Source organism: Schistocerca americana, chromosome 5 (genome assembly GCF_021461395.2).
Source record: "Schistocerca americana isolate TAMUIC-IGC-003095 chromosome 5, iqSchAmer2.1, whole genome shotgun sequence".
Classification (NCBI taxonomy): Eukaryota; Metazoa; Arthropoda; class Insecta; order Orthoptera; family Acrididae; genus Schistocerca; species Schistocerca americana.
Window position 1 is genome coordinate 58,577,637 of NC_060123.1, and position 16,143 is coordinate 58,593,779.

The following is a 16,143-nucleotide window of genomic DNA, read 5'->3' on the forward strand; positions in this document are numbered from 1 at the left end:
CTCACATACAGACTAGTTTTCAGTGGAGCATCTAAACATGACAGCTCACCATGGTAGGTTTCTTGTGTAATGGGAATACAGTCTTCCCAAACACTGAAGTAGTACCAAACCCTCAGGTACAATTGTACATTTTAGGCATCTATCTGTGATAAGCAATAGCAATGCTGTGTGTTCATGAACATTATTAGCAGGAAAAAAGCCCACAACTGTCACAGGGTGATACACTGGCAAGTCTCCTGCTCATACATACTGCATATTAAAATTAGTTCAGCAAGCTCAGAAGAACACAGAGAGTGGAGTTTGCATACTATAGGGATATCACTGAAAGTAAAATTCTGTACACAAAGTCAGCTTTCCACAGGACACAAATGTGACTGGGGATAATACATAATAGCCACAAAAGTGATTACTATTAAAAGATAACAAAACCAATTTCAACACATCCTCACCAGAACTCATTTAATATTTATTCCTGGGTTGTATACAATACAAAACATAGAGTGTGTAAAATTTCTTACGTATCAATCAATACTGTACAATTGTTTTTCTTTAATATCAATGAACCACTGCTTGAAATTTTCAGTTACTGAAACCCATTGCAGTTTTTATAGCACCCATTTCTGAAGATGTCAGTGCATTTAGCATGAGACCAGGTACTGGAGCTTGGTGTTCCATGTCACGCAGTTTATTCACTTTAAGTTTCAGTTCACTGCGCATTTTGTTGATTTCAACGTCAACTTGAATCTGATCTGAAAAACAAAACAAATGTAAAACAGACTAAATTTGGATATTTGTGAAGCAGAAGAATTCTTTATATTTTGAAAGATAAAATTCAACAACTTTATATCTAACACACAACCAACATCCTACAAATGACTGAACACTTATGATATTTCAAATATAAAACCTATTAATATCAAATATACATTATTGGATGTATTTCTAAATATCAAGACTCAAACTGCTCTATGACACTTAGGCACCATAAAAAATAATGGAAAATCTGGGACGGAATAACAACAATATCAAATAGATTGAGTGCTAAAACAGGCTAGATGAAAGAAGACTGTTAGGTATTACAAGCTATCAAATGGAATTCTCCTACAGATGTAGAAAAACATGCATACCTTGCTCACATTCATATGGCTTTTGTCACCTCTGGCCATTATGCACTGTCTGTGGTGAGCAGTCATCGCCACAGTGATGAAATCAGAAAAGCAATCTACATCCAAACCTCCAACCTTCGAATTTGCAGTCTGACACTAACAACTAAGCCAAGATATCGTCAAGAGAGGACACTGTCACAAAGATTAGACCCGAAAGCACAGACACATTCTCAAATCTTGGAAAGTCACTCTGTTTGCAAAGCAGGGTGGTTTTTCCCGCATTAGGAGTATTTAAAGTCCACACACATTACTGTCAGACAAAACAAGTCTGCTCTTTCTTGTTCAAACTGTAGGCCTTTTAATGTGTTGTTGTGACTGCTTATTTGTATATGTTAAGTAGGGTCACAATAAGAAGATTAAAAACCTTTCCACAAACAAAATATGTAGTAGGAAAGTCGTTCTTGAAGACTTAAATTAATGATTATTTTACAAGGCTGTTACTAAATAATCATCTGGTGGTGGCCAAGCTTGTCCACCAAGGTATATTTTTACTGGTATCCCCGACATAAGGTGAGCAGTGCTGTTACGAAGTACGTGGTTGTGCTTAGTCAACTGCTGGGTTTACATCCCACTTCACACTGTGACATTAGCATGCAAAGCACAGTTTCAGTACCTTATTAATATAAAATCTGTTTTCTTTGCTTATCAGGTTTTACTTAAGTCTGATTTCTACCACTTCTTTAAGCATACAATCCTAGAAATAAGAGAACCGTCAAAGTAACTTTTTTTATTTCCAGTGAATGGTGCACAAGCAGTTTCTGCCAGTACAAAATTGATGGGGTGACACTTTTAGCACCTTTCCTGAAATGAATGGTTCACCATAATGATACAGGGAAAGGGGGAGGAGGGGGGGGGGGTGATAAACTCCCAATTCCAAATTCTTAACACTACAACCACAGAGCAGTCAAAATGACTGCAACACATTTTCAAAACGTTATTTTGACTGCAGTTTTTGTCGTATTGCAATGAGATTCAGTGACTTTTCCAAATTAAAAGTCAGAATCACCCATACTTGTTAACAAGTGTATCTAGAACCACAAGAGAGGTCATTTTGACCTCGGTATTGATTACTGTAATAAAATGTCTTACCAGCATGCCCTCCTTCCTCTGGTTGAGACTGAATCTGTAACAATCAGTCTAAACAGCAATAATATGCACAACAGTGAAACTCTTAATTTACTGATGTCCATTGTTTGTGTCTACATCTCCAGTCATATTGTCACTCATTAGCTTGTAGCAACATAGTAATCGCTCCTCGCAGATCTCTGTCGCTTACTGAAGCAAAATGGTTCGCTCTCTTACATGATATTCCAAATGATAAGTCTGAAGCAGAATGTGACCTAGATGCAGAAGACCTAATAGAAGATGCAGACGAAGATTACTGTCAACCAAGCTATCATTCTGGAAGCACTGATTCAGATTATGCTGAAAACGTAGTTGTTCAGCCAGGTTAGTAATAATTATGAAATGCATTATTTACATGTCAAAATTCAACTTTCATATAGATGACAATTACTCTGAACAGACACTTCTAATTTGATGTTTTCTATTGTTCTATTACAGCAACAGAAAATGTATCACATAAAAGAAGGTATCAGTAGGGACAAATCAACACATGCCTCCCAGGACCACGTATACACTGCTGGGTACTGATGGCATCACGGAGTGGGCTGTAGCAGAGTTTGGAAAGACCACATCTGGCAGGTTGGCAAGTTACAACATTGTGAAAGAAAATCCAAGACCTACACCATATTCAAAGTGATATGTTTCTGACACCAGCATAGTGAGTGCGTGGCGTCTGTTTATTGATGAATCTATAGTGAAAGGCATTAAACACTGTATGGAAATGGATGTAAAACGTGCTCCAGGAAATGAATTGTGGAGTGTAATTTTGGAGAAACTGGAGGCTTTTATTGCTTTATTGTATGTGTGTTGTGTTCTTGGCGCCAACACTACTGAACTTGATGAACTGTGGTCTAAAAAGTGGGGTCCACCCATCTTCAGTGATACTACGGGGAGAAACTGCTTTTGAGAAATTGTAAGATTTTTGCACTTTGACGTTAGAAAAACAAGATCAGAACGTTTGACAGATATATTCACTTTAGTATCAAAAGTTTGAAGCAAATTTACCGATAATTGCCATTTAACCTATATTCCTGAAAATCTGACTGCTGATGAACAGCTTTTTCCAAGCAAAACAAGTAGTCCATTCTTACAGTCTTAGTGAAACAAGCCAGACAAACTTGGTATAAAATTTTGGCATCTTGTCGACGTTGACTCAAAAGTTTCTGTGCAATGGGTTCCCTTATTTAGGAAAACATTACCACAGATCACGTGACCAGACTCTTCCTGAAAGTGTAGTAATGAAGTTTATATGGAGGGAATCAAAGGGACTTGAATCTAAGACCCCAAGAAAAAAACTGTCTCAGGTTGAAGGGGACATGCATACACCCACAATGTTGAAGACAGGTAGCAAGAGGGTAGGGGAGGAATCTAAGACTCCCTCCTCCCTGGATAAGTGAGACTAGAAAAAACGAAGACAAGACATAGGGAAACAGACCTACAGTACTGCAATCTCAGTTTTTAGGACGGCAGTTATACAGGAAGGCTATCCACTGGTGGCCATCACCTCGCAGTAGGGGCAATTTGCACACATGGCTCTCTTTGAAAAGATTGGGACTGGGGGGGACAACACTGGCCCAGGACCCAACTTCAGGAGGGTCTATTTATTGTGGTGCCCTCATTTTTGTCTGTGAAGGGGTGCACACTGGAATGGCTTAAGGACAAGGTGCCCATGATATCCCCATGGGAAGATGGGAAGCTGCTGGTCAAGACGGCAGCGGAGCTTCTTAAGACTGCAAAGGTGTCAATATGGGTACCAAAGATCCTTAAGGAAGTCTCTCCTAAGACTCTGTTCAAGAAACTAAGGGCCCAGAACCCAAAAGTCTCGACAGAAGAGTGATCAACCATAAGGTTGTACTGGAAGGATTAACGCTGGTGGTGCAGGTCGGAGAGAAGTCCCTGAAGGCACAGCGGGAGCGGACCTGAAATCATTTTTAGGGTTCTCGCAGGTCACTATCAGGGTTCTTAAAGACCTCAGAGATGGCAGCAAGACGGAGACTGGAGGTGCTGCAGATTAATCTGCAGCACAGTAAAGTGGCCTCTGGTGCTCTGAGCTGCTGCGTGGGGAGGCAGGAAGTGGGTGTGGCCGATACAAGAACCCTATTTACAGGGTGTTTCAAAAATGACCGGTATATTTGAAACGGCAATAAAAACTAAACAAGCAGCGATAGAAATACACCGTTTGTTGCAATATGCTTGGGACAACAGTACATTTTCAGGCAGACAAACTTTCGAAATTACAGTAGTTACAATTTTCAACAACAGATGGCGCTGCGGTCTGGGAAACTCTATAGTACGATATCTTCCACATATCCACCATGCGTAGCAATAATATGGCGTAGTCTCTGAATGAAATTACCCGAAACCTTTGACAACGTGTCTGGCGGAATGGCTTCACATGCAGATGAGATGTACTGCTTCAGCTGTTCAATTGTTTCTGGATTCTGGTGGTACACCTGGTCTTTCAAGTGTCCCCACAGAAAGAAGTCACAGGGGTTCATGTCTGGCGAATAGGGAGGCCAATCCACGCCGCCTCCTGTATGTTTCGGATAGCCCAAAGCAATCACACGATCATCGAAATATTCATTCAGGAAATTAAAGACGTCGGCGGTGCGATGTGGCCGGGCACCATCTTGCATAAACCACGAGGTGTTCGCAGTGTCGTCTAAGGCAGTTTGTACTGCCACAAATTCACGAAGAATGTCCAGATAGCGAGATGCAGTAATCGTTTTGGATCTGAAAAATGGGCCAATTATTCCTTTGGAAGAAATGGCGGCCCAGACCAGTACTTTTTGAGGATGCAGGGACGATGGGACTGCAACATGGGGCTTTTCGGTTCCCCATATGCGCCAGTTCTGTTTATTGACGAAGCCGTCCAGGTAAAAATAAGCTTCGTCAGTAAACCAAATGCTGCCCACATGCATATCGTCGTCATCAATCCTGTGCACTATATCGTTAGCGAATGTCTCTCGTGCAGCAATGGTAACGGCACTGGGGGGTTGCCGCGTTTGAATTTTGTATGGATAGAGGTGTAAACTCTGGCGCATGAGACGATACGTGGACGTTGGCGTCATTTGGACCGCAGCTGCAACACGGCGAACGGAAACCCGAGGCCGCTGTTGGATCACCTGCTGCACTAGCTGCGCGTTGCCCTCTGTGGTTGCCGTACGCGGTCGCCCTACCTTTCCAGCACGTTCCCAGTCCGTTGAAATTTTTCAAACAGATCCTTTATTGTATCGCTTTTCGGTCCTTTGGTTACATTAAACCTCCGTTGAAAACTTCGTCTTGTTGCAACAACACTGTGTTCTAGGCGGTGGAATTCCAACACCAGAAAAATCCTCTGTTCTAAGGAATAAACCATGTTGTCTACAGCACACTTGCACATTGTGAACAGCACATGCTTACAGCAGGAAGACGACGTACAGATTGGCGCACCCACAGACTGCGTTGTCTTCTATATCTTTCACATCATTTGCAGCGCCATCTGTGTTTGAAAATTGTAGCTACTGTAATTTCGAAAGTTTGTCCGCCTGAAAATGTACTGTTGTCCCAAGCATATTGCAACAAACGGTGTATTTCTATCGCTGCTCATTTAGTTTTTATTGCCGTTTCAAATATACCGGCCATTTTTGAAACACCCTGTATATAAAGAGGGTGTATCGGGCCTCGTGGCACTGGAGGTAAGCTGATTTAAGCTAGGAATCTAAGAAACTCCAGAACATGCATCTTTGTAAGAAATGGAATTTCTTTCATGCGAGTGATGGATTTCTGCTCCTCTGGAGGTGAGGAGACGGGTAGAGGCTTGTCGTCGGCAAGGTGACCAGCTGCTGGTGGGATGCGACACCAATGCCCACAACCTAGTGTGGGGTAGCAGGGACACCAACAGTAGAGGTGAGTACCTCCTTGAATTTCTTTTCGCTAACAACTAGGGGCAATGAAACTACATTCAGGAATAGCAGAAGGGAAAAAGTAATTGACATAACCTTTGGTTTCATGATGATGGGCAGCTATGTCAAACAATGGCATGTGGCATTAGAGCCATCTTCATCGAACCACATGTACATTAAATTCAAGGTTGAAATGGGAATCAGACAGACCATGACCTATAGGAATCCCAGGAGAACAGACTGAGAGGGACCTTGACTTAGGCTGATTGGAAGTTAAAACCAGTAGAGTTTGAGGAAGTAGAAGAGGCTGTTACCACTGCCATAGTAACCTCGTATCAGGACAACTGCACAATCACCAAAAAGTGCACAAATGGGAGTGTGCCTTGGTGGAATAACAACTTGGAAACACAAAGAAAACAGGTACGGAGACTGTTTAACAATAAGAGACGTAAAGGACAATGGGGCTAAACATTGTGACGACCTTGTCAATTACAACCTTGCAATCAGACAAGCAAAGAAGGCATCCTGGAAGGCAGTCTGTGAGGAAGTGGAAAGCACGGCTGTTCAAGCCAGAGTACCAACCAGTCCAGGAGGTATGTTGAGGGAAGAAGATGGGGAATATACAAAGACACCACATGAGACGTTGGAACTGCTCCTCAAAACTCACTTTCTTCAATATGCTCTGCCGGACAACACAGACCAGAATGAGATCCCAGAGAGACAATGGTTCTCAGGCACTTGAAGACAGGACTGGGAATCAGTCAAGGAGTGTGTAGTCTTCAATAAAATCCAACAGGCAGTGGGAACATCTCCAACCGTTCATGACACCTGGCCCAGATGGAATTTTTCCAGCTCTCCTGCAAAGGGCAGGAGAGAAGCTCATAAGAGTTCTATGCAGGCTATTCAGGGTTAGCCTAGCAGTAGGAATCATTCCCAACACTTGGAGGACAGTGAAGGTTGTCTTCATTCCAAAGCCAGGGAGAATTGATAATACCAAGGCCAAGGATATGAGACCAATCAGTCTGTCCTCCTCCATTCTCAAAACATTGCAAAAACTGGTTAATGTATACGTTGGGGAGAGGAAGCTAATTAGGGCCCCTCTACATGGGTGTACCAGATCACCTCATTCATCTGATACGGAGTTTATACCTTGACCCAGAAGCCACGGTGAGAACTATGTATGGAACAACGAAATGGATAAAGATTCAGAAAGGGGTCCGGCAAGGCTGCATGCTGTCATCGTACTTATTCAACGTGTATGCAGAACGTGTTATGAGGAATGCGAGGCTAGATGACGGAGAAACAGGAATTAAAATAGCTGGAATAAATGTAAACAACCTCAGGTACGCATATGATACGATCCTGTTGGCAGAAAGTGAAGAAGAATTGAGAACACTCTTGCTGAAGGTGAAAGATGAAAGTCAAAAGGCCGGTCTTAGGCTGAATGTGAAGAAAACGAAAGTTATGGCAACTACACCTACCAATTCGTGGGATATAGCAGGAGAAACCATGGAGGTAGTGACCACATTCAGTTATCTCGGTTCCCAGGTGATGTCAAACCTTGACAAGGTTATAAGGTCCAGAGATATGACACTAGCAACAAAGATCCGTATTGTGTATTTCCAGTAGTGATGTATGGATGTGAGACCTGGACCATTAGAAAGGCTGAACGGCGAAGAATTGACTCCTTCGAACTGTGATGTTGGAGGAAACTTCTTAGAGTTCCGTGGACCGCAAAGAGAACCAACAGATCAATATTGGAGCAAGTAAAACCCGATTTCTCCCTGGAAGGTCTAATGTTAAAACAAAAGCTGACCTACTTTGGACACACAATGCGAAGGCATGCCTTGCTGGAAAAAACATTAATGCTGGGAAAGATTGAAGGAACTAGAAGAAGAGGACGTCAGAGGATGAGATGGATCGATGGCATCACAGAAGCAATGTGTTCCAACCTGGAAGGTCTACGGGAGAAAGTGCAAGACAGGAAAAAGTGGCGTGATTTGGTTCATGGGGCCACGAAGAGTCGGAACCGACTAATTGAATACAGAGAGAGAGAGAGAGAGAGAGAGAGAGAGAGAGAGAGAGAGAGACATTCAAACCAACACGCATCTCAACCGGGTAAATCATGTGAGACAACTCTCCACCAACTTGTTGGGAGGGTGGAGAAAGCACTTCACTTCCAAGAAATAGCCCTCTGCATCTTACTGGATATTGAGGGTACCTCCAGTAACACAACCTTCGATTCTATAGTAAGGGCAGCAGAGTTGCATGACCTAGGGACCACTATATGTAGGTGGCCATGCTTAGTGGAAGGAAGGTAGAGGCTACCATGATGAACGAAAAGATAGTAATTAACACCACTAGAGGTTGCCCACAAGTAGTAGTTCTGTCCCCTCCATTGTGGAATCTAGTGGTGAATGAACTCATTGAGGAACTAAATTCCAGACAACGTTTCTGCCAAGGATATGCAGATGTCCTTGTCATAGTAATACTCAGCAAATTTATTGACACAGATAGAAATATGGCACAAGGAGGATTGTACATTGTGCAAAATTGGTGCATCAAACAGGATCTGAAGCTTAATCCTAAGGAGAGTGTTGTGGTGCCATTTACAAAGAGGCATATCCAACACTCAAGTTGGAATCTAAAGCTCTTCGATGAAACTCTACCTGTGAAGGGGATAGTGAAATATCAAGGGGTAACCTTAGATGAGAAACTAACATGGGCCCTTCTCATTAAGAGCAACCCTGAAATCATTGGCAGCTCCTGCAACAAGATCCAAGATTGTTACAGAATGCCACAGGGCTCTGGTGGAGCTAGGGGGAAGCAATAGGGTAAACCTAGTGTGGGTCCCTGGCCACTCAGGGATCTGTGGCAATGAACAAGCCGACAGACTGATCAGGATGGAGGCAGCGACTCCATTTATTGGACTGGAACCTGTCCTGACAATAACCAAGGCTATGATCAAACTAGAACTATGGAACTGGCTTACGAAACAGCATGTAGAATATTGTACCAAGGTCCATAAACTAAAACATGGTAAGGTAATGATGTCCAAGCCACGTTTTAAAAGAAGCTCTGTAATCCTGAGATTGAACAGGAAAAAAGACCAAACTCATGACTGAACTGATGACAGACTAAGGGAATTTCAAAAAACACCTACACACAATGGGTATAATGGAAGAAGACCCTAAATGTAGGATCTGTGATGAGGTTGAAGAAACTGCATCGCACTTAATCTTCGAATGCATGGCACTGGAGAGCGAAAGATACAGAATCTTCGGGACAACTATACCGGAAGAAATTGTGTGTAACAAAAAACTCTGAAAGAGACTCCTTGCACTATATCAAGGGCACTGTTTGGCTTTACTAGATATACATGGAGCAATACCACACAATAAACTCAGTTACGGTGCAGGCAGTGGTGGGTTAGGCCCAAGCTCCCACGTTAATCAAATCAAATGAAGTTGATGGAGCCACTTCAAAAGAATGGGTGATACACGACTATGGACCATTTTTTTTACAACTGTGAAACAGGGTGACAAGCTGAGAACTAATAGTACTAGCACTGTTGGAACAATTAGATGATCAAGAAGAGAAATCCCTTATGCTGTGGAGGCTGATCTTTACAACTCAGATCTCTTCATACATTCCAGTGGCACTCTTACTGTATATCAAGGCAAACGAAACAAGAATGTGATTCGGTATTGCACTTTGCATTCAGAAGTTGAACTTCAAACTGGCCGGGGGCGGGGGTATCAGTCCAGACAAGAGATTTCTAGAACAATACAAAATTTGGCGTTGATGTGGTGGATCAAATGGCAAGAAAATACACTGTTCGAGACGGTATTCAAAGATAGCCAGTTCAAGTATTTTATAATATTCTTGACTCGGCATCTATCAAACAGGGCTGAAGATCAGGGCTGAAGCTAGCAGAGGAGCTTAGTATGGGGTACATGGACTCGAAAAACAAGTTGGTGGAAACAGAAGCTAAATCTGGAAACTCTTGGAAGGAAATAAAATGAGGAGACAATGTCAAATGAAGGGTAGGAATAAGACAAGTTATATCTACAAAAAGTGCAAACGGTGAATGTATGGTTCTTGTTCGGACGTATGTAATTCCTCCTGCTAAAGATATGCAATTCACATCAGTGAGTGCAAATAAACTGAAGAAAAAGTCAGGCAGTGTTTTACAAATATGTCGTGATATGTGGATTTGGCAAACAGATTTCATGACTAAGTGCACTACATAAAATATTACAGTACCTAATTAATTTTATAATAATGATTGCACAATAAAACATCAACTTCTTTACTAAAAGAATTTGAAATAAAAATTGTGTTTGTTAATTAGATAAAACATTTCTAAAAACTCATTCTTGTTTGTAGTAAAAAGAAAAAATTTTGAATTTGAGATATATAATTCATCTTATTTTAGTTTTATAAAACTAAAACACTTATTTGAAATGAAGATAATGAGAACGAAAATAAAAATTTTCACATAGCAGTCAAAATGACCACATCAGCCGTTAGGTATATGCTGTCGTGCTTTCACAGACTGCAAGCAGAGCAAAGCAAAAGCAAAAATAAATTTTTAACTAACCTCTTTTGAGCATTTCAGTGGCTTTCTTCTCTGGGATCTTTATTAAAAGAGATCCAACTGACACCCAAACTTTATCTGCAGTAGACTTCTGTATAGCTCTGAGAGCTTCTCTGGTCTGATTTCGCCTACGGTCCAGAGCTACAACTTCATTACGATCTCTTAGAATTTCTTCTCCAATTTCTTCAATTTCACTCAACAATCGCAGGCTGTGCTGAGGATTCTCCAAAAGGCCCAAGCCTGTAAAGCCATGTTGCCTATTACATTAATAAACACAGCATTCATTTTGTAAAAATGAACATTCAATTTTTCAATGCTCTCTGCTAATCAAATTCTGTTAAACGCAAACCAACCCTTACTCAGTATCAAGTACTAGCATCTACATAAAGATATTTTGCAAAAAATAACAAAAAAATGGTTAATCGAAACTAAAACTGCTACTTGAAAGACAAATCCAGGACTTTCAATACTGAGAGTGGCAGTTTTAGTGTCTTCAGTCTTCCCATTTATTTGTTTCACATCATCAGATAACAAATGCGCTATTTCAACATATTTCTTTCTCTATATCCAGTGGAAATAATAACCACTGCCTGAATTAATAAAAAATAGACAAACAAAATGACACTTTTCACAAATTTAAGAAGACTAATTTTTGTATTTTGTAATTCAAACCATAATGTCTTTTTCAAAATTGTTAAATAATAACAGCCACACTGATATTTCAAACTAAATGAACTTTTAATATCCTGACAATGTAAAGGTAGTGTGTTAACACACAAGATATCTCTTTATCATTACTATTGACACATTCACAGAATAAAATCAGGAAGAGAATCTGTCCAGATCAAGGCCCTTTAATAATCAGTGCACACAAAAATCTTTACAATTACCATCACACGTCAACAAGAAAGTGTTAATCACCAAAAAATGTAAAGTATCTGCACAAAATTATGCAGGTCTCAGCCATAAGTAGAATGCATGACATGTAGGTGCAGTAGAATGTTTTACTTAAGACAGTATTTTCTGCTCACCTCAACGTACTAGTTCTCAAGATGATACAAGAGTACAAACCGGTATCAGGTTTTTAGCTTAGGATTTTGCGTAACATTCTCTCCTTCCTCTTTTCTTTCAGAGAAAAAAGTTCCCTATTCTTTCTTCCTTTACATTTTTTCTCTATCCGGACAGCTTCAGTAGAAAATGGGTCAAAATGTGTCACTCTGGCCGGAATTTTTGTAGGTTGACCGAGTCCCTGCCTATCCTTTCTTAACACAGTTTTTAAAGGAAACTTTTGACCAGATCCTTCGGGACCCAGTCCCTTTTCCTTGTCCCAACCAGCTTTCAACAAAATCTGGAAACCTCTATTGCTCTCTGGAATAGAATAATAAGTTCTGCCCCCACCAGGGTGAGAATTAAAAAGATGAACAGTTGAGGTGAGATGTTTCTCTTTTTCATCACTGAAACTGCGTTTACAAACAGCACAGTAGAAAGTACCTACGTCCTTTCTCCTACGAGATATTGGTTTCTCTTCTGAAACGGGCCTAGAACTCAGGTAATTAACAACATGAAAATGCTTCATTTTTTCCGCAATACTCAAAGAACTATTCCCACTTCTGTCTTTCACGTCGATGTCACCGCCGCTGTCAACGAGCAGTTTTACCACATCAAGAGATCCTGAGGCAGCAGCGCACATCAGAACTGTCCAACCATACTGATCAACAGTATTTATGTTACTCTCTCTTCCTTTCAATAACGACGAAACGCTGGAAACGTCGTTACTTTGAGCAGCCTTCATTATATTGTTGATCCAGGTAGTTCCGTCTACATCCAAGGGCGTGCTGCTCACGGGAGAGCTTTCAGTGAGATTGGCATGCCGCACACTTTTCAAACATATTTCCGCAGATGTGGCTGCAGAAGTTACATTCCCCACCGATGACTTTTCGGGTTCTTGTTTCACAATTTCTTCATACAGCCGCTTAGCTTCGTCACCAGTGAGATTCTGGCTCGAAGCAGGAACAGTTTTTCCTTTACGAGGAACGTAGGAGTCTCCCTCTCTTACAAATGTTTTCCACTGGAAAACGGCAGTAGAAAGAGATTGCCAGTTTGGATGCAAAGCCATGACAGCTGCAAGGAACACCAATTCAGTTGGAGCAAGAAAACAGACGACACTGGGGCCATCCACATCAGCACAACTCACCACCGTCGGCTTTCACACCAGACATAACTATTCCTGCAATATTTTTTATAATTATCTTTCACAAGACCAAATACATAAATTCAAAATTTTCAGTCACTGCAGTAACCATACCAAAGAACACTCTGAGTCGAAAGATAACAAATGTACTATTTTCTTGATGCTGCGAGCTAGACAAACCTCATGCATTGAAAAGTGGCGCAATGTTAATGCATCATCGTCGTCATTGTCATCATCATCAGCATCATCACCACCATTATTATTGTTATTATCAGAGAGTGAATTCTGTGTATAATTAATGATAACACTATAATTATTAAACAATTGACATTTCTTACAAAGATATAAGCGAATAATTTCTAAAAAGACATACAACATATCACCATTACTTGCAAATAATACGGTACAAATTAAGATAATCTGCACCGGCTGGAAGACCGACCAGAAGATAATCTACTTCTCTGAAACTAATTCTTAAAATGTTTACCGATACCGACATTCAAAATAAACTGAAAAACAAGCTTCCCAGAAATCAGGAAGAAATTAGCCATAAGTGTCAGATGTCAACTCACGAAAGTCAGTAACCAAACATATACAGGGTACATACAGAATGTAAGTCCAAAAGAAAAACAGATGGAACTGACAGGAGTTGATTTGCTTGGAAAATTGCAAAAGGCAACAGGAGGTTTTACTTGAGCTTGCATCTTTATTGTAGTTGATCTGTTTTCCAAATGAATATGTTTTCGAAATTGCATTCTTCAAATAAATAAACCAATAAAAACATTATATTAAAAATTAAAAGAGTCTACTTTGGCTTGTAGATATGTAAGATTGTATTTTGATTTTCGTACTCTGCATGGGATATGCTGTTATACCTTTATGTACGCCAGAGTATTTTCAACAGGGATGAACAAGATTTCGGCTCGCGGGCCATGCTCGGGTCATAATGCCAAAGCGTTCAGCCATGCTTTCCGAGCTCTAGAGGGGGAAGAGTGGAAAAACAGCGAATGTGCCGCATTTAAATGGCAGTGCAGTCGAACTGCATACGATTTAGTTTTATATTTCACATTTCTGAACAACACAGATCACAAACAAAATAAATTTTAAGTATTACTTGCTTATTTTTGGCTCGCTGAAGACAGAATATCGTTTTTTTTTCCGGCGCACACCATCGACATACGGTTGCCACGTAATCGTGACTATTTCAATTTCATAATCGGAAAAGTTTTTTCGCAGAAATATGTGGATCGAAATATTGTAGCACTTTTGCAACATGATTATGAAGACTTGGAAAATCTACCTGAGGAAAGCAATATAGACGTTCTGGACAGATTTAAGCGTAAAAAGACTTGTCATTAAAACTGGAATAACCTTGTAGGTCAATTAATGGCGTCTGCGCATGCAGAGGGGCGCTTTCAACTGAAGTGGTGAACGGTTTCGAAAACAGCTCGAAGACAGGCGTAAGACTGACAGTGTCCTCAAAACCTTCCTAAAATTATCCTTGTAAATCACATAAGTCCACAATGAACTCTTCACACCTCCCGCTTTCTTTAATGCCAGTGAGTTTACGGAACTGGACTACCTTTGTCAGTATGTGTCCCATCTACAAAGCGATTTTCTTTCTTAATATTATTCCACGAAATCAGAAAGAAGTTACCTTGCAATGTCTGTGGGCAGTGTCTGCAATCCATTCTGGCTGTTCCAAATTTTGTTCCTGCACTCCTTTTTCTTCCATAAGGTCAACAACAGCGAGTTTTAAATCGAAAAATTGTACCAGACATGCTCCTTGATTTAAACAACGCAGCTTTCGGTAATTTATGAAGTCTCCATACTCGTCGTTTATTTCCACTGAAAACTGTTGCAACTGACAATGGAATAATGTGCGCGAATTCAGAAATTTTACTATTTATACCACCCATTTTCCTTAACTGCTCCACACCTGCAAATTTAGCACAAAGTGCCTTTTCAGTTACAGAACAATGAATACCGTCTGTCGATCGTTCTAATTTTTAGCTGTTCCATTTTTATCTAAATGTTAAAATTCCTTCTACATCTACATCTAAATCTACATGGTTACTCAGCAATTCACAATTAAGTGCCTGGCAGAGGGTTCATCGAACCATTTTCATACTACTTCTCTACCATTCCATTCTCGAATGACGCATGGGAAAAAGGAACACATAAATCTTTCCATTCGAGCTCTGATTTCTCTTATTTTATTGTGATGATCATTTCTTCCTACGTAGGTGGGTGTCAACAAAATATTTACGCATTCGGAAGAGAAAGTTGGTGATTGAAATATCGTAAATAGATCTCGCCGCAAAGAAAACCGCCTTTGTTTCAATGACTGCCACCCCAACTTGCGTATCATATCAGTGACCCCGTCACCCGTATAGCACGATAACACGAAATGAGCTGCCCTTCTTCGCACTATTTCGATGTCCTCCATCAATCCTACCTGGCAAGGATCCCATACCGTGCAGCAGTATTCCAGCAGAGGATGGACAAGTGTAATGTAGACTGTCTCTTTAGTGGGTCTGTCGCATCTTCTGTTCTGCTAACAAAGCTCAGTCTTTGTTTCGCCTCCCTCACAATATTATTTATGTGGTCTTTCCAATTTAAGTTGCTCGTAATTGTAATTCCTAGGTATATTCTCGAGTTGAAAGCCCTTAGATTTGTGCGATTTATCGTATACACAAAATTTATCGGATTTCTTTTAGCACCCAAGTGAATGACCTCGCACTTTTCTTTGTTTAGTGCTAATTGTCACTTTTCGAAACCATACAGAAATTCTCTCTAGATCGTTTTGTAATTGGAATTGATCGTCTGATGATTTTACTAGATGGTAAATTACAGCGTCATCTGCAAACAATCTAAGGGGGCTGCTCAGATTATCACCTAGATCATTTATATAAATCAGGAACAGCTGAGGGCCTATGACATTACCTTGCGGAACACTAGAAATCACTTCTGTTCTACTCGATGATTTACCATCTATCACTAAGAACTGTGATCTCTCTGAGAGGAAATCAAGAATCCAGCCACACAACTGTGACGATACTCCATAAGCATGCAATTTTTTTAATAGTCGCTTGTGAGGAACGGTATCAAAAGCCTTCTGGAAATCTAGGAATATGGAAACGATCTGAAGTCCCTTGTGAACACCACTCTTTACTT

The 16,143-nt window shown here is 40.6% G+C and overlaps 1 protein-coding gene across 2 annotated transcripts; it reads right to left on the minus strand.

Annotated features, from left to right (window-relative positions):
* Positions 1-432: 432 nt before the first annotated feature.
* Positions 433-13,096, minus strand: LOC124615509 (p53 and DNA damage-regulated protein 1). Of its 2 annotated transcripts, XM_047143468.1 has the most exons (3): positions 12,970-13,096; positions 10,779-11,015; positions 433-749 (listed from the first exon to the last, which is right to left on the minus strand). In XM_047143468.1, exons 1-3 carry the CDS (start codon positions 12,992-12,994, stop codon positions 580-582), a joined length of 432 nt encoding a protein of 143 aa, XP_046999424.1. In that variant the 5' UTR covers positions 12,995-13,096; the 3' UTR covers positions 433-579. The 2 variants fall into 2 exon arrangements, 1 of the variants encoding a protein (XP_046999424.1); XR_006979794.1 differs by lacking the exons at positions 433-749; positions 12,970-13,096 and adding an exon at positions 11,807-12,963 and having other exon boundaries at positions 10,879-11,015.
* Positions 13,097-16,143: the final 3,047 nt, after the last annotated feature.